The sequence below is a fragment of the Leptosomus discolor genome, chromosome 19, assembly GCF_034619465.1.
Source record: "Leptosomus discolor isolate bLepDis1 chromosome 19, bLepDis1.hap2, whole genome shotgun sequence".
NCBI lineage: Eukaryota > Metazoa > Chordata > Aves > Leptosomiformes > Leptosomidae > Leptosomus > Leptosomus discolor.
Window position 1 is genome coordinate 14,359,901 of NC_141409.1, and position 27,185 is coordinate 14,387,085.

Sequence of the window (27,185 nt, forward strand, 5' to 3'; positions counted from 1 at the left end):
GTTTTAGAATGAAGAAAGAGGAAAATGATGAAAAACAATTCCAAATTTAATATGGAGCTCTATATGGTCTGTTGTAAATGTGTTCTTAGGTTGTGGCACTTTCCAATGAAGTGTGTGTATATTCTTGATCTTGCTGGAGGTGGAAAGCCAAATTCTTTCAGTATTCTTCATTTCCTTGTCTTGGTTGATGACAGCTAACCATTGTGATGTTTGATACCAAGTTCTGGAAGGCGTGTCCTCTGAGGACTTTGGCTTTGCCTAGTTTGGAGAGAAGGAGGCTGAGGGGCGACCTCATTGCTCTCTGCAGCTTCCTGAGTAAGGGAGGTGGAGAAGGAGGTGCTGAGCTCTTCTCCTGGGCATCCAGGGGCAGGACATGTGGGAATGGTTCAATGCTGAGTCATGGGAGGTTCAGACTAGGTATTGGGAAACATTTCTTTGCTGAGAGGGTGGTCAGACCCTGGAACAGGCTTCCTAGAGGGGTGGTCGATACCCCAAGCCTATCACTGTTTAAGAGGCATTTAGACAAAGTCCTTAATAACATGCTTTAACTTCTGGTCATCCCTGAAGTGGTCAGGCAGTGGGACTAGATGGTTGTTGTTGGTCTCTTCCAACTGGAACTATTCTATTCTAAATTAATTTTAAAAAAAAAAAAAAAGGCAACAACAAAACAAAAAAAACCGAAACACAACGGTAACTTTCGTTGGTTCCAGCCAAGTTTATCACTACCCAAACAGGGCCCTAGTGCTCTTTAATTGTCTTCATGGAATGAGTTCTGTGACTAATTTAAGCTTAAGAAAGAACAGTTATCTTTTGGTAGAATACCAAAGTATGTTTTCTTAAAAGCAGCTTGTCAGCTCATGACCCAGTGATAGTACAAAAACCACAACGAACTAATGAAAGTACTAAGTAAATGGGGTTTGAAATCAGCTAAGACAGTTAGCTTTTGGAGCCCAGAATGGCTGTCCTAGGACAGATCAAAAGCCTGTCTAGCTCGATATTTTTTTCCTTCAACAAGAAAATTATTAAGAACAGTGGTCATCAGTGATTGCTTACCATGGTGGTTCTCATACTTGCTGAGAGCAGCATGAACAGTTAGTAACTTCCTCAGATTGCTCTGCTAGGATTCAGAAATTAGGGCACTGGGACTTCTTTGACCAGAGGTAGTATCTGTGCTCAGAGTCTTTTAGTGACTTAGTTGTGAGTTGGATAGGTAGTAATGAGAATGAACTTATGGTCATTGTTACACGCATATTACTAACAGCAATGTCAAATTTGCATTTCTGCTCTCAGAGAATGTCACTTCTGTGCCACATATGACAAAATTTGACAAATGCTGGTAAAATAGTGGCTGTAGGGATTACTTTTGTGCTCAGTTTTGATGATGGTGTTTTGGGTTTTGTTTTTTTCCAGTTTAGTTGTTCTTGCATTGTCTTCACTTTTGCTTCAGAGAGATCTACTTATCTAAATGAGTTTATTAAGTTGGCAAAGAAGAAAAGATGACCTCTGGTGGTATGTATGTTTGCATCCTGATCTATCCTCTTTGCTTTTGGCAATCTATGAATGAGATCTACTGGAATGTGCCCAGGAACCTTCTGTACAAACAGATAAAGTGTTTTCTTTGTTTTGGTTTTTTAGCACTGTTTGTATAATGTGTCGTTTTAATGATTAACCCAAGCAAGTTGAAAGAATTTTTAAGAAGCAAAAATTATGAAATTATGTGTCGATTTAGTTACTCTTTACCTTTTATTGCCAACATGTTGGACCTTTGATTTTGGAATTTCAAAAATTTATTCTTAATCTTGTTGGAGTGACATATTGCAAGTATGGGGCAGTAGCTTTTACGTTAATTATATTAGTAGTCTTTTGGATGTGGCCTGGCAGCCTTTTCTTCCAGTAGGCTTAGTAGTAGCTCCAGTGTTACTTAATTTGCAGAGTAATACCTTCTGCAGTAGCAGGTGTGGAAATACTTCAAATCACTAGGTGGTTTCAGAAGAATAAAAACAACTTCTTGGATTTGACTTGAATGGATAATTGCGCCCTGTGGCTTTCCTCAAGGCAGCAAAACAAATGGGTGTGCGGTGAAGTATTTTTTCGTGGGGCATGTGCACATAGGAGAAACCTGTGCACATAGGAGAAACCTGTGCATTTTTAATGCTTGTGTTATATGTGAAACATTTGGGAGAAAAGAATATGTTTTAGTTCTTTTTAGAGTTAAAGTATCTAATCTTGCAAGCTTTTTTGATGTACTGAAGGTTGAAAAGCAAAAGTATGTTGGTGCTTTTGGTTTCAGATACTAAAGCACTTTTGTCTCTCTTTGGTTTAGTGAATGTTAAAACTTGGAGTAAAACTGAGCTTGGAAAGGATACAAGATCACATATGGGATTTTTCTTTCAGAGCATTTTTGAGCCCCCGCACACTGGAAAGCCTAGTCAGAAAGGCGGAGAAGGAGGAGATAGGAATATTTTTGTGGCCTTGATGTAAATGACACGTTTTAAAGAAATTACATCATGAAAATTGCTTTCCACTTCAGTATCTCTAAGGGCTATTAACAGGAGCAACTCCTGACCTAGAAATACTTTGCAGTCTGTTAGTGCTCAAAATATGAGTTAATTTTGTCAGGACACGAGATAAAGGAAACTGCTTCTTACTAGTTTAACTGAGGAGATTCTGGCATTATCTGAAACACAGTTACTGATTTGTTTCATGCATGTCCGTGGGGAGAGTTGTTGTAGTGTAAGGCCTCATAGGGAGGAGAGGTGGGGTGAAGACCTCGTCTTTCTCAGGGGGGTAAAATAAGAGGTTATTTTTATTCTCAACTGCTTGCTTTTCCAGGATTTTCCTGTCGGGTGGTCAAGAGTGTTGTGGAAAAGGGTGAGGACACGAAGGGAGATGTGGCAGGATCCCTAGTAGCATATTTGAGCAACTGCAGATTTTGCTAAAAGAGTACATTTACAGGAGTCTGTGCCAATGGTTGCCGCGGGGTTCATCCGTGTGTGCTGTGGGGAATGATGAAACAACCACACTGTTTGTTCTCTTAATTTAAAGTGATTCAGGGCTTGAGCTGGCTTGGTAGTTCTGCAAGCAGTTCTTGATTTTTGTGTGTGCCCGTGCTTGTACACATGCAGAGACACACATGAATAGTTCTGCTCTTAGCGTGTATGTGCATCTGAAAAATTTTTACTAGCTGTCTGCTAGCAGCATGCTTAAGGTGTGTGTTAACTTCCTGCAACATTTCCAGTTCGTCGCACAGTGAAACGGGGCTATGTGGTGTCTGTATTTTAACCTGTCCCTAGCAGAGGATTTAGGTTTGATAATTAGAAAGTCAGGTAGTTCGGTTTTCAACCCATGGCCAAAATACTGATTATTTGATTTGGGAGGAAAGGTGGTTCTTTCTTTTGATGAGACAGGTGTTTGGATTCAGCAGTCTCTTCTGCGCAATCCTGTGGGTCTGGGCTGCATTAGCTTTTTTTCCATGCCCATCTTCACATGAGGCTCCGTTTGGATGCTCAGCTCTGAATCTTGCGAAGCATTGCTTAGCTGGCAAAGTGAGAGGCAGGTCCTATACTAGGACCTTCTCTATAAGGCATGATAGCAATGGATCATGTTGAACACTAACTTCAGAAAGGCTTGTAAACACCCGTGACTGTTCCCTTGTTCACTTAATCAGCCATATCTTTGTAGTCCTAAGAGTCTGTTAACATATCCCTATAAGATTGTTTGCAATGTAAGAGTAGTCTTGGATTTGAGATTATGTGGACTTTGATTCATGATTCAATGAACATAAACTTCAAATATGTCATTATGATATAATTTCATATTTATTTCATGTCATGATTTATTTAATTTCAGATAAATACAGAGAGTGCTTGTCTCCAAACAGTATTTTGTGTAGGAACAATGGATTAATTCCTTAGGTTTTGCAGCAATAATGAGAGCTCCAGTTTGAGGGACCAGACGTATCCATTAGTGACAAGTGACATGAAAAAGCCTTCTGAGCGACTTTCTGAATTAGCCAATCTTTGCTGTGTAGATTTGAAAATAAAATTGCTTAGGATTCCCTTCATTTCCCCCTACATAAAATTTTGACCAAAAGGAATGTTTTTGTGCCTGGAAGTATCTGTTGTCATTGGGTAATTGATTTTATTTAAAAATGTGTGTGTAATTCTTTTAGGAGTACCCTTGTTATCTGGATTAAGGCTATGATCATGTCAGTTGTTCTCATTTTAGTTGTGCCTATTTATATACAATTTTTTTTTTTTTCCTGAATGCAACTTCATTTGATTTGTGGAATTATCTATCTACCTCTGTTTGTATGGTGCTTATCCTTTAGTGTACAGTAATTAACATCTATCCAAGCAGGTTAAATCTGATTTCCTGGTATCAGGAAGATAAATATTTATAAATACTTAATACTTATCTTTGTTCAATACTCAGGAATATGCTGTCTTGTAATTATTTGTGCTTTATTTCAAGATTGATTGTTTTTTCAGATACGAGTATTACTGTTGTGATCAATGGCTTTGTTAATTTAGAACTGCAATATGGGGGTTTTGATTCGCTTTTTTTGTTTGTATTTCTGCATTTTCATTTAACAGTTGGTAATTCTGGAATGGGTAATTTGATCCAAGTCGGCAGAGGCAGCTTTTTTTGTGGTACTACATGCTCAGATTTTTTTTTTTTTTCCAGTCCAATCTTTTGGTTTCTGAACGATGCTTAAGGTGTATTACATATGTGATATGTAATATATCTAAGCCAATTTGGAACTGCATCTGTCTGCTCAATCCAGCTTGGAAAAAATCTCGCTTCAGACAGTGCTTTTGCTGGATTTGCTGAGATCCTTGAGATTCATCCTTCCAACTAAGAAGGATGATGTTGGCTGGTTCTCTTCTCTGGAAAATGTCTGTTCTTTGGGGCCTGACATCAAGTACTTTTTCAGGCACACCTGTCTGTATAGATTAGTGGAGGCCTAAGCAGCTGCAAATAGGATTTGTGCATTAGAAAGATACAGTGGGACTTAAATCACCAGTAATGAGACTAATTCAAGTGATGAGCAGGGAAAAGTGAGAAAGCACCATTTTTTCAGTCAGTTAACAGCTTGGATTTCTTATATATTAAAATACGTTATGATAACCTGCAGTTCTGGATGAATACTGCCCAGTATGGCCTTCATATAAAACCTACTTCAACATAAATGGCAAATGATACACTTTTTTTTCCTTAAATTTCTCGAGTTGATTGGAGGTTGGGATAAGGGCTTGGCATGGCTTTACTGATACTCGGTTATACTCCTTCGCAATTTGTAACTGAAAGAGAAAAGGGAATCTAGCTCCCTAGATCATCTTGTTTCTTAAATTCTTTTCTCTGAGAAAGAACAATGAAATCTCTTGTATTGTTGTTTTGATTTTTGTTTTATTTTGTCTTTTAATTTATTTATTTGCCCAAATACATTTGCTTTGCAGGAATTCTGTTTTCATCATGTTGTCTCACCAGCGTTGGCTGAGCTGAAACTTCCTGCATCTTGGGGAGAGCATGTATAAAAGGAATGACTTCATGGCCAATGTGATGGTCACCTCCGCCACTCCAGAGGTATGGTTCCTTGGTTTTTGTTACCTCCTGTATCAAAATGGAAATTCTGGCTTGTTTCAACTTTCACAGGAGCTCTTTCCACTACTAGTCATGTCAGTCCTTTTTCTTACAAGTGGGTAGTATTTGACAACAGAGTAGTTCTAGAACACTATTCTCAGTGTTCACAGCCAGGTTTTTTTTATTGTTGATGGTGATTACTCATTTAGATTAAACAGCATTTTTGACCTGTTACTCTATAGCTTACAGCAGCTGTTTATTATTAATATGTTAGGAGCAGTGTAACATATGAAGTAAATGGAGCCAGTCAGAAATAATCCAGTTGATTTTTCTTTGGAATTTACTAGTCTACTAGTAAGAAGGTGCTCTGTAAGATTTTGTTCATTTTAAGGCCTTTATATCCTTTGGAGACCAGGCAGCTTTGTTGTGCTGTTTCCAAAAACTACCTAGTTCCTTGTTGAGCCTGCTGTTCACAGCTAACATCCTGTGTTTGTAGGTCCAGGACAACCAAATCAAGACTGCTTGGGAATTAGTTGCCCTACTGAGTTTTTTCTGTGTGGGTTTTTTGTTTGGGTTTTTTTTTCTTTTTTTACTTTCATGTAATATTATGATGGAATATTACAAATCAGTTACAGTAAGCCTTGCCCAGTAAAGCATACATTTTAAACGTATGATTTGAGCTACTTTTTGGTTTTTAAAAAGGTGACATTTTGATGAGATTCTTCCCTGCTTGAAAAATTCTACTTTCCTGATCTCTTAAGTCAGCTGAAGAGCTACGTGATAGCTTCCATCATAGGGAGTGTTTTGCTCACGCAACTTGATCCTATCAAGGTGATTATCCTGATTTTCATGAAACAAATCAGGACTTTTAGTGAGCTGATCTTTACAAATCTTACAATGAAACAAAAATATGTAATAAAGCTGTGCCCTGCAGAAGATCATTTTCGTGAACATGGTATAAATGCCCTTGGACTAACAGAAATAGCTTTTCATTCTCTCAAGATGGGGGACGTTTTCAATTGAGTATGTAAACACACAATTTTGAAATTCCTCTTAATTTTTTTTAAGAAGACTTTCTCATGCTGTTTTCTCGTAACGCTGTTCTCTTGTAACAGAAGTATCTGTCATAAGTCAGAGCATAAGAAGTCTCCAGGGTCACCCCAAAGATTCTTCTAATCCGTTATTCTGCCTCTGATAGTGGCCAACAGCAAATGCCTGAAGAAGGGCACAAGAGCAGTGCGAGCACAGGAAACATCCTGCTGGCACCATCCTGGCCACGGCTGTTTGCAGCCTGGGGACTTCCGGAGAGGAAGGTCCTGTTTGCTGTGTCTCAGTGCATTTGTCATCCATAAATTTACGTAGTCCCCTGTTAGAATCTGTGTAATCTCTTAATTTATACAGAATCCCATAACAAGCTGGTTTTCAGCTTAACTATATGCTGTGTGAAGACCTGTATCCTCCTAGTCATTTAAAATCCATCTCTAACTTTAACGGATAACCCCTTCTCCTGGTGTTAGAAGAAGCAAAGAGACGCCATTCCTATCTTTCCTCTTGCTCACCTTGTTGGTTATTGTACTTCCTCCCCACAACCCACTACCTCTTTTTTCAGGTTGAAGATTTCTAGCATGGCCAGTCTGTCTTGGTGAAGAAGCCGTTCCATACCTGTGATCATCCTTGTTGCCTTGTTCTGAAACTTTTCCAATTCTTTGATATCCCTTTTAGGATGGAGACTAATACTGCACATGTACTCCAAGTTTGGGTGCACTGTGGATTTTTAAAGGAGCATATTCATACTTGTTACGTATTTTCTCCTTTCCTTTTCCAGACTTAGCAAATCTTGTGAAGCCCCTTTTCAGAATTTTCATTGCTGAGTTTTGGGTTTTGTTTTACCACTTTGAATAAATAAAATTAAGATCCATAGCTGTCAACAAATTGTCACCTCATTGTTCACCATCTTTTCCAGGTTGTTGAATGTATAATAATCATCGCTTCTCCATGCATAATTCTCTGGTGATTCATATATTCTCAGTGCTTGTAGCACCTGCCTTGTAACTAATTATTTATCATTGCAAGGATAGTCTCTATGCTAGGGCTGCATGGTTTTCTGAATGTCTTTTGTGTGAGGAACCACGTCAGAATTCTTTTGGAAGTCCAGCAAGACTGTATTAATCATGTTCTGTTACCCATATGTCTGTAGATACCGAGACAGTGCTTCTCTTTCTAAATACTAACTTGGCAATTTCCTGATACAGCATACCTATCTGTGTTCCTACTAGTTCCGCTTTATTCTTTTCTTGGGTTTGCCCAGTGCAAATTGGCTTCCTAATCAATAGTTCCCCAGATACTTTGTAGTGGGAAAAATAAAAAAATCAGTATCTCATTTACCACCTTCTAATTCTTTGCTACCAAGTCAGTTTTAAGTGAGAATGTTACAGTTAGTTAAGATGCCAAAACATCTTGTTTCGACAGCAATGCTCTTCTAGCAAACAAATAACCTCAGTGAGGTAAGGGCTTAAGATTTTATGTGCACATGTTTTTATTCAGTATGTAGTTTTAAGAAATAGAAAAATAATGCTATTGTTGTTATTAAATCACATTATTCCTGAAGAAAGGAAAACATGCCCCAAGTGCCTGCATCTGAGCCCAGGACAGAAACTTCAAAAGGAAGGGAAGGCACCAATTTTTAAGGCAAGACACAGTACTATTCTAAAGTACCCTGGAGCTAACATTGGGATGAATTTCAGGACGTGTCAGTTTTTCTGTTTTTATAACGTTATGGATAGAGCAGCATGATTTGGATCTACTCACTCTCTACCTTGCATATTTAATTTAAAAGCTTCCATTGAATATGAATCTTCAAAATCCCAATGTGTTTCCCTTTGTGTGACAGCTCATTTATCTAGTCTATGATTTTTAAAATGGCTTTCTAAAGCTGGAAATTTCATTGAACTAAAATTGTGTCTCACTCCAGTTTTTGCAGAAGGAAGTTTGTTGGAAGCATTCGTGAACTGTGCTAAACTAAATTTTACAATTCAGTGTCTGAAGCTTTTTGAAGTTCATATGTTTTCTTGTCATTTCTTAATATTCTTACACGTTTATTTTCTGAATTTGACGTGAAATTAGTCATTCTGCAGATAAGCCTGGTATCTTTTTTCTTTTTAGGGTAGTAGCAGCTCAGATTCTCTGGAAGGGCGAAGTTCGGATTACGCCAATAAAAGCTACGATGCAGTTGTATTTGATGTGTTGAAAGTAACTCCTGAGGAGTTTGCTGTAAGTAAGAGATGTTACTTTTGCATTTAAGCTTGTACAATATCGAGGGCTTGCAGGATGCTAAAAAGTACATAAAGTTTTTTCTTAAAATAGAAATCTTTTAAATGAACTTCTATTGGTTTTGAAAACAAATTACTGATTATATAATCTTGAACAGAATAAACACGTTTTGGGATACCATCATTCAGTACTGACCTGACACAGCGTTACTTGTTTTTCTGTGCAAAGCCATTTGAATGTTTTCTAATCTTTAGAAGAGCCTAACATAGGTTTAAAGATGTAAGTTACCCACAGTCTGATTAATTTAATTTTTTAAAATCAAAACCACAAATACTCATCTCTTCTGCTGAAACATCAGTTTCTCGGAAAAAACAGTTTCTTAAAAACAGGAAAGAAGCTTGTAGAAAGGAAACAATTTGCATGCCTTAACAACAAGTTTTCAGTACTAAACTGAAAGCAGAACTGCAGATTTGGCAGAAGTCCGGTACAGTTCTTGTGCTTGGCCCCTTGTTTTTAATTTATATTTTAACTTGCTGAGGGGCAGGAATGAGTGAGGATGAAAGCTGTTGAGCCTAGTATAATGTTTTCTTTAATGTTCCGGGCATCAAAATGGTGTTTCCCTCATTTGACGTGAGGTGGCATAATACCTATTCACAAAGAAGTCCTGGAGATAGGCCTATATTATTCCTGTAAGTTTGTCACTTTGGAACAAATTCTGATGAGTCTTTTTTTTTTTTTTTTAATGCTAATACAGAGTGCACAGATAAGAGCTGTTGTTAGGTAAAAATATAAACATACTTGGTTGGCAAATCTGCATCAACTCAATTAAAAAAATGGCCTGATGCTTTCACTCCTGTTCATACAAGTTCAGATGATCCATGGCCAAGGACTACCTTCAGAAATGAACAGACACAATTTAGACAGGCCTGTAAAATCACACAAAAATGGAGATGTCTAATTTCATCAGAGGAGACTGAATATTAAGTTCAAAGACAGCCCAGAACACATAGTGTGTGGTCTACACTGGCAAAAATGAGTTTATGGTGATCTCAGAATTGTATTCATAAAATGATCAGGTCAAGGTAAGGTTGCTTGTAACTTACAACTCATCAGTTTTCTGTTATGTTCATAATTCCTGCTGCTGTTCGTTTGAGATGAAAGCTTGTTGATGAGGGTCTTGATTTAATGGTACACTTCAAAACCACACAGGTATAGGCACGCACATACCCTTATGTCATTGTAACATCTTTTAATCTGAAGTCCAGACTTCTGTAAATTGCTTTTCTCTCTCCAGTTCCACTTGCCACCTGTAGCCATGAACAAAACAAACAAACAAAAAACACATCAACTCCCAAAGAAACCAAAAATTGAAATGCATCTCTGTAGGACTGGCAGAAAAAGGCTTGAAAAGATCATATGTAAAGAGGTAGGGCTGTTTGTTTAGGACAGGGGAGGCTAGGTTCAGGACTGCTCATTTCTAGTCTACAGAGAAGATGTGACTGTATGGTTTGTAGTTACTAAAGGGCAGGTGTAAATACATGATTGTTAGGTCTTCGTATTACATTATGTAAAATTTTATCTTTATTGCAGAGCCAGATTACGTTGATGGATGTGCCAGTATTTAAAGCTATACAGCCCGAGGTAGGTTCTCTTAAAACTATGTGCTTATATCTGTGGAATTCAGTGCCTGAGGAAATGTAACCATTTCAATAATGGTTTTTCATTCAAAAATGCTCAACTTCTTGCACTGCACTGATATTCTTCTAGAATAATTTCTTGTTAGCACTGTTGCACTGTAACCCAGCCTGATTTACTTTGATTTGTCATCTGTTGCCAAAAATGATGACTCTGGTTTTCTGGAAGTCTTCCTGCCCTGCTTTTGTGTTGCGTGTTTCTTAAGGATAAGTTTATCAGATGTCAAGATTCTCTGCTCTCCCTTCTACTCTTGTTTGTCAGTTCACAACTGATTTCAGAGTTTGACTTAGCCTCTAGTCATGACCTGTATTTTAGGCTGCATCAGCCTTTTGGTAATCTTTTTAATTTGTACTATCATGATTAAGATCAAATTCTGAGGGAGTAGATCATAGAGTGGTTTTGGATTGGAAGGGACCTTAAAGATCATTTGGTTCCAACCCCTCTGCCATGGGCAGGGACACCTTCCACTAGATTAGGTTGCCCAAAGCCCCATCTGACCTGAACTTGAACACTTCCAGGAATTGTGTAATGGGTTTGCATGGCAAGATTTTGGTAGCAGGAGGGTTACAGGGGTGGCTTCTGTAAAAAGCTGCTAGAAGTTTCCCCTGTGTCTGATACAGCCAATGCCAGTCTACTCCAAGATGGACCTGTCGCTGGCCAAGGCCAAGCCAGTCAGTGGTAGTGCCTCTGTGACAGCCTGTTTAAGAAAGGGAAAAAAGTTATTGTGCAGGAGCAATTGCAGCCAGAAAGAGTGAGAACATGTGAGAAAGACACCTCTGCAGACACCAAGGTCAGTGAAGAAGGAGGGGGAGGAGATGCTCCAGGTGCTGGAGCGATTCCCCTGCAACCTGTGGTGAAGACTATGGTGAGGCAGGCTGTCCCCATGTCCACAGTGGAGCAGGTACCCACTAGCAGCCCATGGAGGACCCCACACCAAAGCAGGTGGGTGCCCGAAGGAGGCTGTGACCCTGTGGGAAGTCTGTGCCGGAGCAGGCTTCTGGCAGGACCTGTGGACCCGTGGAGACAGAGGAGCCCACACTGGAGCAGATTTGACTTGTGACCCTGTGGGGGACCCATGCTGGAGCAGTCTATTCCTGAAGGACTGCACCCATGGAAAGGACTCACATTGGAGAAGTTCATGGAGGACTGTCCCCCATGAGAGGGACCCCACGCTGGAGCAGGGGAAGAGTGTGAGGAGTCCTGTCCTGAGGAGGAAGGAGTGGCAGGAAACAACAGTGTGATGAACTGACTGCAACCCCCATTCCCCATCCCCCTGCACCACTGGGTGGGAGGAGGGAGAGAAATCGGGAACAAAGCTAAGCCCGGGAAGAAGGGAGGGGTGGGGGCAAGGTTTTTTTAAGATTTGGTTTTATTTCTTATTACCATTCTCTGGTTTGGTTGGTAATAAACTAATTTCCCCAAGTCGAGTCTGTTTTGCCTGTGACGGTAATTGGTGAGTGATCTCCATGTCCTTATCTCGACCCACAAACCTTTTATTGTGTTTTCTCTCCCCTGTCCAGCTGAGGAGGTGAAGTGATACAGCGACTTTGGTGCGTACCCGGCATCCAGCCAGGGTCAACCACCACAATGGGGCATCCACAGCTTCTCTGGGCAGGCTGTTCCAGTGTCTCACCACCCTCACAGTGAAGAATTTCTTCCTAGTATCTAATCTAAATCTACACTCTTTCAGTTTGAAACTGTTACCCTTGTCCTATCACTACCCTACCTCATGAAGTCGTCCCTCCTCATCTTTCCTATAAACCCCTTTTAGTACTGGAAGGCCACTAGAAGGTCACCCTGGAGCCTTCTGTACTCAGCCCAAACCCTTAAACGTTAATGTATCAGCATCCTTTAATTTTTTAAACTTTTAAGAAAGAGACAGAAAGAAATTTGAGGCTTGTTAAGGAACAGCAATTGAAGTTTACATAGACATTTGAAAATCAGAAATAAAAACTTAAGAAATGATGAATGAAAGTTATCAGAATATATTAAATTTGCATAAAGTAATTGCTATCTTGTATTTTGATGAAATAAATTTATTTTTCTGCAAAAGGTACAAGAATTGTGTGTTTCCAGCTTCAAGTTCTTTAATATAAGGACAAAGAACCATAGAATCTTTAGGTTAGAATAGACCTCTGAGATCATCAAATCCCACGGTTGACCTAACACCACCATGCCCACTAAACCATGTCCCGAAGCACCACATCTACATGTTTTTTGATCACCTCCAGGGACAGTGACTCCACCACCTCCCTGGGCAGCCTGTTCCTATGTTTGACTGCTCCCTCAGTAAAGAAATTTTTCCTAATTTCCGATCTAAACCTCCTCTAGTGCAACTTGAGCTCATTTCTTCTTGTCCTATCACTTGTTACTTGGGAGAAGAGACCGACACACCCCCCCCCCCACTACAACCTCCCTTCAGGCAGCTGTAGGGAGCAATAGGGTCTCCCCTCAGCCTCCTCCAGGCTGAACAACCCCAGATCCCTCAGCCGCTGCTCCTAAGACCTGTTTTCCAGACCTTTCACCAGCTTCATTGCCCTTCTCTGGACACACTCCAGCTGCTTAGATCCATTATAGTTTATTGTCTTCTTGTGCCTAGATGGAATATCATGAATACATAAAGGACAAAAAACCCCGTGATATACACAGAAATTTTGACAACATCAGCAATGGTAGTCTAGAAGGTTAATAGTAGAATCTCAATCTATCCAATTTGGTCACTAACAAATCAAATTGTATATTACAGTCGTTCAGAAACGTTAGCAGCCTTATATTTTGAGAAAGTATAGGAAGGAAAATAAAAACTCATCGATCTGGTCTGGCCTTCCTGTCAGATAAATTAATTTTTTTTTTCAAGAACACCGACAGTTTTGTGGCTAAAAACACTTGTCACGCTTCTGAAATTACATGTGTTCTCTGAGCAGTCAGGGAGTCGAGTCTTTACTGTGAGGGGGAAAAAATGACACATGAACAATGAAATAAAAAAACAGCAATACCTGTAGAAAAATCTGTTAATACAAAAATATCAGTATTTACAAATAGATACATAGATACTGATTCATGAGAAAAATTTACTAAGAAAAACAGCAGAATAAAATGGAGGTTTCACCAAAATTGAGGTAGTGTGATACTCTGAGGAGATTAATGAATACAAAATAAAATACGAAACTATAGATGTTTACATTTGAAGTGAACTTTGCATTTGTTTTAATTGCTATGAAATAATCTGTGCCATAGAATTTTATAGCAAAAGAAAATACTGATTTACTGTTCTTCTTTTCCTTTGTCATTGCTTCACTTTGCCTTTTTAGAATGAAATTTAAATTGGGCGTTAGAACCAGATGATCTTTTGAGGTCCCTTCCAACCCAAACCATTCTATGATTCTATGAAATTTCCTGAGGTGCTACTCTGATTGGCAGATGTAAATTAGTGATCAATGATACAGAAAAAACCTTAACATTGTGTTTTCAGGTTCTGCTAGAATACAGGTCTGTGTATAAATAGCAGTTGCCGTGAACTATTACTTCTTAATTGTAGTTTCTGACTTTCATCTTATTGGAATTATCAATATAATTTAATTGTTCTTTGGTTTGCCAAAAATAAGCCACTGTTTCTATCTTGAAATTCTGCCAACTGTAGGTCTAGGTTTTAAAGCAAGATATAGTCTGTGTATTTGTCATTTACCTGCCTCTTGTTATTAGCTAAGTTATTGGACTAAGAAGGTTAAAATTTTCTGGTCGGATTAAATGTTAATCTGTAACTGTCTGCATTTGTCTGAGGCCCGGTAGCCATTTAAATTATGTTGGTGTATTCATGCTTCTGTGTCTGTCAACTTGGATATCCGTTGATAAACGACCCCCTTGAGGCCTGCAGGGTTTCACGCAGATGACTTGTGTTATTCATGGGCAGATGGTCATCGGCCGTTTTACACTGGAACTCTGCCTTGTCAGAGTCTGCCTTTGGTGTCCCTGGGTTGCATGGAAGAAGGAAAGGCCAATATTCTGGTTGAAGCCTGTGTTCCGTGATGTGCTCATTCTGTTGTGTCACTGGATATGATGCATGCAGAGTTATGGTCCCTCGTTTCCCTTTCATACTTGCTCGTGCAAGGTGGTCGTAATGGCTGTGCAGAATCAGCTTTTGTATGCAGGAAAAGATGTTAAATACACTGGGATGTGAATAAAAGTAAGTACTTCCAGTTTCCTGTTCTAGAAAGAGGGCATGAAAAAAACATGGAGAGGCTGAAATTGTTTGCTAGATGTCGCATAGCTGAGTTCCAGGGAAGAACTGCACAGAGAGGTTTCTTTAGTCAGCTGTTGTTGGGCTGGTTGCTTTAGTGAGTTACCTGTTGTTGAATTTTTGTGTTGGGGGGAAGAGGGATATTTAGTCTTTAACATGATCTTATGCATGGTTAGGAAGACTCAAGATTTTAGAGTTCTGGTTGCCAAGTCTTACCTCAAACACACAAATGTCCTTTAAAACTAGCACTTGCTGAGGCTTTTTTCTGCTTTTTGATCGAGTTATTATTAAAAAACACATCTGCTTGTTACTTTGCAAGAGTTCAGTAAGAGGACAGTTCTTTGTTCTCCAGCAGAAAGAACTATGCTTACATTCTGAATTTCTTTGTAAGTTTGCGGGGTTTTTTTACAAAGTCCTGGAAATTGCAATCTCCACAGATTTCGGGGTTTTCTTGCACACTTGATTGGAAAGTTTCTTGTGACTGTGTACACTGAAGAAATTGCCTGCATCCCTCCGTGCAAAAAGATGGCAGGGGGGTTGGACTAGATGATCTTTAAGGTCCCTTCCAACCTAAACTATTCTATGAAGTGTAATTCTAGAACACAGTACGTTTTAGGAGTATGAAAAAAAATCCAACAGGGGCACGTTGGATCACTTACTCTTATCAACCTTCTTATTCAGTCCAAATTTTAAACCTAGTCAAATGATTTTACCATGCACAGAGTTTTCCATTCTTGCTCACTAGCCCTCTGGCAACTGCTTAATATCCTTAGGTTACTGACCTCTTCCACTTTTCTGACAAAAGTAAATCTTGCTGTTCCTAGTAGAGTGATTGAGGTTTTTTCCGCATAAATATGTAATTTCCAGACTCTTAGGACCAGACGTGCACCAGTCACATGGAGAGACAGTGTCTTGACAAATGCGAATTGACATTTTTATCTGCAGAAAGCTTAACTGCTGGAGGGTCGGGATACCAAGTATGTTTGGAACTGGAAATGCTTTTCCTGGTGCTCACACAGGAACATGCAGATGTCAACATCTCAAGAGTGTGTTCTGTTTATCAGAAAGTACAAAGTGCTTTTCAGAGACAGAATCCTCTTTGGCTGACTCTGCGAGGCATCTAAAGTTAATTGTGTATGTTTGGAAAGTTGAACAACGTTTCGATTGAAACTGAAATTTGTGGTTGTGAAAACAGAAGAGCGATTTAGAGCTGGTGTTATGAAGAACTCGTTTCCAGTATGTATGTATCTACCACTTGTCAGATCTGAATATAAAGACTGTATAGCTATGTGTTGACATGAATCTGTAGTTCAAAGAGAGCCAGGCTGTCTAAATATATTTGGAACTGCCTGAAGTAACTATTGGAAAATGGACACTTTCATTCTGGCTAAATCAAATTTGTAGTTATAATTTCACATTTCTGTAGATGCCCAATTTAATACAGTTTATTTAAAGAGAAAATCATTCATCTGCTTTTTAGCTCTTCTGTTTATTTTATATTTCCCACAGGAATTTCTACTATTTATTTTACAGTTTACATTAAGATTTTTTTTCCCATAGAGCACAGGAATTTTGTTATGCATTGAAATTGATTAGTTGTGGTTACAGGTATACTACAGAATTTGTGGTTTTTCTCATTATTTTGAACTAAGTTGACTTTGAAGCAGTCACTGTAATTAAAGAGCGTTCAAAAATTTGTTTCATATACTCTGACTGAACTATGCAGCCTACTGGCAACTTTTTGATTTATTAGCACCAAAGTACTATCTATATTCTTAAGTTCATGCCACACTTCAGTCAAATCTGGCTAAACTCATGGCTTAAAAAACAGCTGAAAAAAAACCCAACCCAAAATCCAAAATAAAACAGAGTCCTGACCCCAACCTTCTCTCCACCAGAAGACCTTCAGACTTAAGACTGTTGCTGTCCAGCCTTTTTCAAATGATAGATTCTGTCAGACTGAGTATCACATACATTTCAGGGTTTTTAAAATTAGTTTGTAACTACTCTAAACAATAGTATTACAGTTCCACAATTGTGTTTTTAAAATGCTTTAGATGTCACCTTTTAACTAAAAAAAAAATCAGAGATTGAACAAGCTAAACTATGGTGTATTCATGAAAGTGATAATGAGGATGACATTCAGGAATAATAGCTAGGTTATCAGCTCTGGTTGCACAGCTGATTTTTGTACTCTTTAACTACTTCTGATACTGCTTGTTGTTAGTGTTTCACTTTAGCTTCAGTTTTGAACCAGATAAGATTATGTACTAGCAAAGTCTTTACTCCTGTGTCTGCTGACCTGCTCATGTGAGGGATCCCTGGCTGAAATAATGAACGCAGAGTGAAGCATCAGATACATCAGTTGTGGCTGATTGCTTAGTCTCTCTGTATCTGAATATTAATAATGATGTCTGGTTTTTCTAGTACTGGAGAATAAAGGAATCTCACCATTTATGTACACCAGGAAAACACAGAAGTGTTTGGTTAGACTAGTTGTCATTGAATCAGTGTCTCGTATTGGTTTTCATAGTTATCTGATAGATGCTTCTGTCATGTATCAGTTTTTTATACTTTTAAATGTTTTAAACATTACTGATTTTTAAGGCAATTTTAAAATATGTTTCCTAGGAACTAGCCAGCTGTGGATGGAATAAGAAAGAAAAACATATCCTTGCTCCAAATGTTGTTGCCTTTACTAGGAGGTTTAACCAGGTAAATGATTTGATTCCTGTGGTGGGCAGGTACTGTTTGACAGATGTCTTTGAGTATAAAGTTAAATAGAACCACTCCTATGAATTAAAACTTATGAATATTTTTCTAAATGAGGATTAGATTTCAGAATGGCAGTTCCTGTTTTCAATTGCTTTGCCCATATTTTCTTGTTGTTCCTCTAGACCATTGGTTCCTAATAATTTTTGCTGATATGTCATGGTACACATTAGCAATTCTTTTCCTTCTTTTTCTGTGTTTTACCTGCTCGTTCAGTTATCTTAGTGTTGCCTCACTTCTCTACCTACTTCTATCCAGTGGTAATGCTTTTGGGTAATTGCACCTATACAGATGAGAACTCATGGGATCAGAAGTCTTTTCTTTCCTTACCCTGTTTCCTTCTTATAGCATCATGAAAGTAATAAAGTCCTTTTTTTGTGAATACATTCAGTTATATATGTTTACTTTATAGGTCAGTTTTTGGGTTGTACGAGAAATACTAACAGCACAGACCTTAAAAATAAGGGCAGAAATATTGAGCCATTTTGTGAAAATAGCTAAAGTAAGTGCAAATTTCTTGTACTATCACTCAAAATCTTATTTCCTTTCTGTTTGTTTCTGCACTACTCCTATGAACCATTACTGTATTACAGAGGGCAGCGTTCTTTTTTAGCATATCTGCTATGTTGTACTATATGAATAAGATAAAGTTATGACATCTATTGTTTTTTACTTGGTTAAAGAAAACTACCCAGTTCAGTGTGACTTGTCTTGTACCTTTGCCTAACAAGTTTAAAAGTGGTTTGTCTTGTTGATGGCCAGCTACATGTTGCCAACACTGAACATGGTTGTAAACTGTTCCAGTTTTTGTCTCCCCCTGTTCAAACTTACCTTTTATGAAAAGAAAACTCTTGCTTCTAAAGCAGCTATTGTTGAGACTTTTATTCCTACTTGTGACATGTAGTTGCTGGTATAAAGTACCGCTGTTAAAGCTGAGTTATTTTAAATGAATTTGAGCACTGCATTTTACAAGTCATTCTTAACTTTTTAAAAAACTTATTTATTTTAAAAAATATTTTTCTGCTTCATGACCTGTGGTCATTCTGTTCTGTATGACCCTGTGTGACACTTACTAATATTAATAAGAGGACGGCACTTGGATCAAAGGCCTGAGTGCTAATATTGAACGTGTGAAATTGTGTGTGTGTATAGGTAATTAGAATAACATTTTCCATGTAATACAAACTATTTTTTTTTTGTATTATGAATATTTTCCAGTCAGTTCACTTAGCAGTTTTGTGCTTATGCAAAGAGAATGTTTCTGAAAAAGTTCCTGGTAGAAATGCATAGTCCAAGCACTAGGAGAACAGTCAGCTTGGAGGTGCGAGGTTGTTCTTAGAAGTAAGAGGTGGTGAGCTGGTTTTGTGTTCTCTGCACACCCCACCCCACCCCCCTCCCCTGCAAAAAGGAAAACACTGCTCTCTTTTCTTTCAATAAAATCCGTATCTTCCTCAAATGCTCCTGAGCAATGAGTAGATCAATCACTCAAGGATGAATCCAGCCTCTTTGTAAGGTTTACAAAGAAGCTACATGACAGCAATTCTCTTTTTCTATCTTTCTAGAACTATGTTGTAGGAAACTTTATCATCTAAGACAGCTTTATTCCAAAGTATTATCTCTTTTGAGATCAATGTGCTTTGAGGAATGGTCAACGCAGAGTGAATTTAAAGTATGTTGAAGTGAGGAAAATTTGTCCTGTAAAACAGATTACAAAATAAAAAGTGGTATTAATTCTAAAAGGGTCATCACCATCTTTGTTTGATATTTTTAGCTTGATTAAATTTTTGACTTCCAAAATTATACTTATTTTCAAGAACAGTGCGTCGAATAATGTTTCCATATTTTCTGTTCCTGAAGTAACAGCCTTAGAAATTAACGAATTCAAATACAGTTTGTATTCTCACCACTGAAATGCCTGTTGTTTTGAGGGATATATTTGGAGAATTTGCAACTTTTAAAGTGGTCTTAACCTTGCACATTGACACCATTGAATAATGTTGTTCTGGGCAGTCATTGGTGAAAACTTTGTATTTTATTAATGCAAAAAATGTATATTTTATTAATGCAACTTTGAGATAAATTAATCCTGCTTCACTTTTTGATGTGCTAAAAGTTATTATTCCCTTTTTTCAGAAGCTTCTAGAACTGAATAACCTTCATTCTCTTATGTCCGTGGTGTCAGCACTGCAAAGTGCACCTATCTTCAGACTGACCAAAACCTGGGCTGTAAGTTACTCCTTGACCATTGTCTTTTCTGTCTTGTTTGAATTCTGAGGTTTTCTGAATTCTTCTGAATTGTCAAATTACATGCTCTGGAAGAAGATTCTTTATTTTTTTGTTTTTGTGGTACCACGGTAGCAGAAGTAGTGATCTCTTACACGTTTTGTGAAAGTGGAGTTTAAACGGCTGCATATTTTTTCCTGTAAGAGTTTCCTGCTTTTCCTGTCTGTTTTAGAAGGCACTGATTATGTGCTCAAGAGGACTTCAGTTCATAAGCAATCTTAGAAGACTCTGGTATAGAGTGTGTATCAGTATCCCATTATCCAAATCATAGTGTGTGTCATTGCCTAAAAGGAAAGGAAGAAAAAAGACCTATTATAAATATAGAAGCATTAATTTTGTGATTATCATACAATGCATTTCCATTTTCATTTATTTTAGAAATCAAATGCATTGATAATTCCGTTTTCAGAAATTTAGTCTCCTGAGGGCAGAATTTCTCATTTAAGCTTACTGTTCAGCTTTGCTATTTCTTTAAAGTGAAATACGCAATTATAATGTAGTCCTGCTGTATGTAATCTTTAAATACACAGAGAATTAGGTAATTCTCATTAATTCCATATTCCAGCCAACATAGATCACAATAACTGTTCAGAACTGATAAACAAAGATGGCTATACTTAAGTCTTTTACCTAAGTTTATTATGTTTTAAAAATGCCTGTAACTTTTATGGTTTGATAGCACAGAATTAGGCTATAGTCTAATAAAAATGTAAGTGCTTGCTGTTTCAAGCACCTTGATGAAGTTAGAACTTAAATAGGGAAAATCACCCACCTTTGAAACTAAGTGTGTGAACAATTCGACTTAGACATAAAGAGGTGTAAGGCTCTTTGTAGACACAGTAATTCAAAAATGCAGAACAGTGCAGTCAGGCCCTCAAGGAATTCTCAGTGCTATTAAGAAAGAAAACAGCAAAATTGTACTGAAATCTCTTTGCTCTTGTACCTTTCATGTTACTTTTTATTGACAGCTGTTTTTTAACTAAGATGCAGAGCACTGTCCGGAACTGCAAACAGCCTCAGGGCTTCTGTTGACAGTGTGGTTTTACTGGTGGCTCCTGTGAGCCCCTCCTGTTCCGAGTAAGGCTGAATGAAGCAGTACCCACTGCAGTGCTTTTTATAACAGTGGGCAGACTCGCAGATCTCTAGAAACAGAACAGCTAGGATTATGAGCTCTGTAGTACAAGAGATGGAATTTTGCAGAGGAAGAGGTGTATTAAGAAATGTGCTATGGAACAGCTGTCTGTTCTCAGAAAGTACAACTGCAAGAAGCCGGTGTACAGTGCCATAATTCTCCACTCGTTCTGACTCAATTGGCTTTTAAAATCATCTTAAAAAATATTACTGGTGTTTCTAAAACCTGCTGCAATAGGGAATGTGTTTTTATACTTACATTTGCATATTTTGGGTTTACTTTTCAGTCTTCCATCACTTTAGGATCTTTTGCATTGCTAAATATTTTTCTGATTTTCTGTAGTAAGTCCAGTGAGAGAAAAGAGAGATTTAAGTATCATAGTAATTTACTTTCCTTATACTTTTTTCCCCCAAAAGTTTTGTTTTATTTTGTTTTTCTCTTAACGGGTAACACGTTTTCAAACATTGTGCAGGTTTGGGTCATGATGATGAATTTGATCTTAACTTGACTATGCTTTCCTTTACTGTGGGTGATTCAACGAATTTTATTATTTGTTGTTGTCTTTGTGTCAATTCGTCTTTCTATTATTTTGTGATTTCCTTAATTTTTTTTATGTAGCTTTTGAATCGCAAATACAAGACCACTTTTGAGAAGTTAGACTATTTACTGTCTAAGGAAGATAATTATAAAAGGACACGAGAGTACATCAGAAGCTTAAAAATGGTTCCTACTATTCCATATTTAGGTGAGTGTGAACAATTACCTTATTTATCTGTGGCTCATTTTGACTGACAAGTACTAATGTAGCATGTTGTGCAGCTGAAGAACACTATATAGAAGGTACGGTTCACTTCATATTTAGAAATATTAGATCTGGTGGAGATTTTTAAGCTATACAGTCTCTGACTTGTAGAATTTTTGTGCATTACTGATGTCTGAAACTACAAGTATGTCTTTGTTTACTGTCCTTTTGATGTCCTCAGTATTTACAAGAGCATTGGGTTTCAGAAGTGTCTTTGAGTACAGCGTGATCTAAGACCTCATTCCTGTAGCTTCCGTTTTTTCTGGACTGTTTTTTCAGGTACCTCATAACCTGCTATCTCTACCAAGTAGTAGTTGGTTTGTGTCAGTTTCTTGTAAATACTTTGAAAAGAGATAGAAATTCAATAGTCAATTCAGTTGATTGACTTGTCTTTTCGGTATTCCTTTGTATTATTCGTGTAAACACACTATATCATTATTTCCCCAATGGCTCTTTAACTCACAATTCCTGCCCATTACTGAGCTCTACTAGTATTCCTGCAGAAAACAGATTCCTGTTAAACAAGGCCATTCATACACTGGAATATGCTCCTAGAGATGTTGGTTTTTTTTTTTTTAAAGAGTTTCTGGTGACAGTAGTAAGCATGAGACCTGTGAAGACTATGTGCTGAATTATAGAGAAAAATTTTTTGAAGACTTCAGAATATGGCGACCACAAAACTAGAAGTGTGAACAAGAGACCATGTCTTCACAGGCATGTAGGTGTTTAGCAGCCTCCAGAAAGTATCGTAAGAGAGTAAGACATAGGTGTTTCTGAGAACCTGCCTAATTGATGCTTTTACTCATATTCTTTCTTCTTTACTGTCCTGAAGTGTTAGATTATCTACGAGATCAAGAAAGTATGCAAATTATATTTAAAAGGAACACTTTCACAAAAGACGAAACAATTAGTTTCTGTCATTGGTATAACTTGCAGATTTTGAAAAATATGTCCAATTTGCATTACCAAACACATCTTTTAGGAAAATAAAAAACAGGAAGGGGTATCAATGAACACTTTTTTGTACACCAGAGAAGACGTGTACATACTTTTGGAGTGAGAATTTCTCTCAGGTGCTAAATAATTATACGTTTAGTTCAATTTGAAGATCTGTTAAAAAGGAGACCTACAGTTAAAATGCTGTCCAATGTGGATAGGCTCCTTTTCTTTTGTGACATATACGAAGTAGGCATTTGATGAACTGGTTTTTTGTCAGTATTTCACTTGGGAGTATTTCTGCACATAGGTTGTTGTTAGTGAGTGTAGTTCAATATAATGAACTATTTTCTGGCTTAATTAGTAATTTAGGGTGATGCTAAGCTGGAGCTAAAAAGGGTAAATATTTTTAACTCACTGAACCTGGATAAGTAGAGCTAAGAATTCTGCGTAGGGTTCTTGGGCCAGAATTGCTGTCTTACTGACACTCAGTGCCTCAATGTGTTTATCTTCCATGAAATGATGCATTCTCTCTTTAAACACGTGGAAAGTCCTTGCATCCAGAGCACCCAGGTGGGAAGGACTTCCTCTGTTCTGTCCAGTACCACATTATTTTCCTTGATTGGAACATGATGTTTTCTACCTTCGCTAGGTAAACCCTACTTTGTTCTTTATGTACCTTCTTGAGGCTACTCCTGACGTTATGGACTCCAGTCATTATCTCTGTTGTCTTCACAGTAAATCTTCAGTTACCTCTCTTCCAAAAGGAAGAGTCCTGGCGTTACTTGATCATGCCTTGTACAGATGCTGCTTGGCACCCTTGAAAACCTTCTGTGGCAGCATTTTGGTTCTGTATCCTTTTTTAGGGGAAGAGTGTGCACATGAACTGCATGGAAAATTCAAGCTAGAAGTGCGTGTTAGAGTTATACAGTGACTTCAGAAAGTTTTTTGTGTTCTACTTAATAATTCCTAGCATTCTGTTAGCTCAAAGTTTAGTAGCAATCAGAAAAGCAAATTGTTTTCAGGAATTATTTATTGTAATCCCAAGATCTTGCCTTTACTGGCCATTATTTGCTCTTTTCGTTGTATATGGAAAGTCGTGACTTTTTTTTTTCCCCTGTATGTATCACTGTCTACAGATTTTTCATCTTCTGTCTTACTAAGTGGTCTGTCTCATAAATCCTTCTGCAGTTCCTCTCAGTCAGCCCTTCTCTTTGCTCCTCTTAATTAGTTAATATCATCAGCAGATTTTTGTTCCATCATTCACTCCCATTTTCAGGTCACTTATAAATATGTTGAACAGCATGAATGCCAACACAAACTCCTGTGAGTAACAGCACTGCTTATGTAAAATAATTTTTGTTAAATAAATTTGATGGCGAACCCCTATGTGTTGAAAAATTGGTATGAGTTATCGAAACTTCTTTGAAAATAATTTCAGATTTGAAAGAATATTTAGCTTATCAAAAGAGAATATTCAAAGGGGACTTGTTTCAGTGAATTAATATCTTCTTGAGGGAGACAATATTAGGTATGGAAAAGCCCCTTTCATCTGTCTGCTTAAATGACCAGTAAACTGATCTATGTTATGAGTAAATAGTGAACTTAAAACACCAAATGAGAGTGATAAAGTCTCTGAAGATTTGCAGAGTTCATGGGGCTCCCATTTCATGCTGTAGAGCCTCTTGTCTCTCACCGCAAGACAGTGACTTAGTTACGAGATACCGGTTCCCATTCCATCTGGGGCAGCCTGAGATTGTTTGAGATGTGCTGGAGAACGTGCTGGGGAGTTAAACAATTGCTTAAGTGGTCCAAAGACTCCAGATTACAGAATTGGCTTGTAGCCTTGTGTACGAAATGCTTTAGTACTGTTCAGTTACTGGGACATCACTCCAAGCCAGTTTTAATTAAATATAAAATGAAATTGTTTCTGAAATGGACAAAAGTGTTACAAGCCTAATAAAAGACACAGGTAATTAAAGTGAAAGAAAACATCCACATGTTACTGAGTTACAGGGTTGAATCTGGAATTCCTGCTGATGTCTAGCAACCTTCTTTAGACTTCTGTCATCCTGCATATGTTGTACTTCAGTTTTCATACATCACAGAGAGCTTCTCCCTGGTGATTGCAAAGACTAAGCAGTGTTGGTGCTCTTTTAAAGTAAGGTTTTCCCTGCTTCCTACGAGATGCAGTCGAACCTTTGTGTAACCAGATGAATACGGGAGACAACTGGTATGTTTATAACCTCAAGCTATAACATGAGAGACTAATATAATCCTCATTATGTTTAAAACTACTATGATAAAACATCCAACAGTTGTTTTCTTTACAGACAGATCTTCCAAGTTTCTTTGAGAAAGGAAAAAAAAAAAAGAGAGAGACAAGAAATCATGAGAGTGGCAAGGCTGTGGTCTGGGCTGTTGGAAGCATTTAGCTGCAGGGTGATCTAAGGAAAAAGAGCAGTCACGTTGTTTTGAAAATTCATGGGTGAGTGCTAGCTACAGCTTTTTCCTGCCTTCACTATAGGTGATCTTTTAGGTTGTATCTGTATGTTATAGAAAGGATAAAGGTGGGTGTGTTCTGTTCCAATCTACAGGTTTCTGTGAGCTGTGGTGTTTTGTTTTGTCTTATTGGAACATAACAGTGGGGATGATGCTGAAAACTTTTAATGAATGCTTTGAGCAAGGGAGTTGGCCTAGATGATCTCCAAAAGTCCCTTCCATCCTTGGCTATTGTGTGTGACAAGTACTGCATGTCAGTCAAATGCTTTATTTTCTGGAAATTCAAGACTACAGACTGCAGAAAATCTCAGGATACTTCTTAGGTAGATCATTCAGCCTTTTCAGATCCAGGCAACTTCAGCACTCTCTGTCTGTTTCTCTGTATCTCATTTCTGTTCTTCAGAAAGGGAAAGAGGCATCTTGATCTTATGAGAGAAGTGACCATTTTTAGGTGAAGACTTTAAATTTCTTTGTAAACTAGAGCGGAGATTTTTTTGTTACTTTGGCTGGGTCCACCCTACAGCTATGTCTATTCGTCACCCATCTTTAGATGAGAAATAGGTGTGTTTCTTATGATGCTAGCTGCAGTTTTCCTCTAGCTATCAACTGTGTTTCTCAGTAGTGTTTTAATCTGATGCTTATTTCCTTACAGGTTAGCTATTTGAGCCCACCATTATATGATCTCTCCTTCACCTTTCACTGAAAATAGCATCTGCGAGTGCTATCATATTAGCTGAAAGTGGGGGGGGGGGAGTGAAGACCAAGCATTCTTTAAAAGTCTTTTTCTTCCTCATACTCTTTTTCCAGGAAGAAGGGGTGTAGCACAGCTAACCTCATTTAAGAACTTAGTTTGCCTGAGTTCTCAGACATGGTATCTCCAGGTCTTCATATGCTGATTTTTGTGCACTATCTTTTTTTAATTACGTGGACGAGATTCTAGGTAAATCCCTAATCTTTTAGGTAGAAAGAGTAAGGAATATGGTTGTTTTAACAAAAGGCTGTCAACCTGGACATGGGTTTAAAGCATGTAATGAGTGTATGCTATGGAGATGTATCTACAGCTGTATCTTCTGCCACAGAAAAGCACCTGTAATAGCTTTTCTAGGGAATGCCCCATTCTTGAGATCTGCACAATGGATACATGAAGTTCTCTGCATTCCTTGGAAGAGTATCTTGAATTTGCTATCTTCCTAGAGCTTCCAATAGTCCTTCTCATGCAACCTGTGAGCGTAGGGAGGTAATGTTCATAGTGGCCTACGTTTTAAAAGTGGGCAAACACTCCAGAGTAGTTCATTACCAGTAGAAGGAAGTTCTTCCAAACTAATACACATCTGGCTAATGTATTGTTTGGTTTTTTGCCCTGGTATCTTAGTCCGTGGGTTATGTGTTGTGCTCTACCTGATATGCTGTGGTAGCATGTTCCAAAGGAGCACAAGAGGAGGGTACAGTGTGAATGTGACCTAAGGATACTGTTATGCTAAAGTATTTTCAGGAAGTTTTGATTATTTAGTTGTAAGTTGAATGTGTATACACACCCTGCACATGGAAGAACTCCTAAGTGACTTTTCTAAGGTAGGTGTCAGTCTACTGTGAGCGTTTTCTTCTGACAAAATAGTGGTTAGTTGTATACGTCAGCAGGAATTTTAGTGCCTTAATGCTACAATCCCAATTGTTAGAGCACTGTGGCCAGGCTCTAGAGCCAGTCAATGCATTTAATATTTCTTACCTAAAACTTAATTGGTTTCCAGAGTCCAGTAGATAAACCAGTGGAAGATAAAGCTTGAATACCCTTTGAAAATTTTGGGGTTTTCGTATGACCTACAAAAAGTTTTTCCTCCATGGAATGCATGGAAATTCAGTATTTTTCTTATCTGAAAATTGCTTTGCTTTTGATGTTGCAATATTTAGATGCTTCACACACATTAATAGTAGTTGAGTATCAGAGTTGATTTGAGTCATGAGGCAGAGTGGTG

General features: G+C 38.0%; 1 protein-coding gene across 5 annotated transcripts in view; it reads left to right on the forward strand.

Moving 5' to 3' along the window:
• Positions 1-5,468: 5,468 nt before the first annotated feature.
• The window catches only part of RALGPS1 (Ral GEF with PH domain and SH3 binding motif 1), a 98,022-nt gene continuing 76,305 nt past the window's right edge, over positions 5,469-27,185 (forward strand). For 4 of the 5 annotated variants that reach the window (XM_086475784.1, XM_086475783.1, XM_086475786.1 and 1 more), the window contains exons 1-7: positions 5,469-5,586; positions 8,746-8,853; positions 10,444-10,494; positions 17,417-17,500; positions 17,970-18,059; positions 19,691-19,783; positions 21,591-21,717. In XM_086475784.1, the coding sequence (XP_086331910.1) occupies positions 5,530-5,586; positions 8,746-8,853; positions 10,444-10,494; positions 17,417-17,500; positions 17,970-18,059; positions 19,691-19,783; positions 21,591-21,717 (610 nt within the window). In that variant the 5' untranslated portion in view covers positions 5,469-5,529. The remainder of the gene's footprint in view (positions 5,587-8,745; positions 8,854-10,443; positions 10,495-17,416; positions 17,501-17,969; positions 18,060-19,690; positions 19,784-21,590; positions 21,718-27,185) is intronic. The other variant, XM_086475787.1, reaches the window with a different exon arrangement.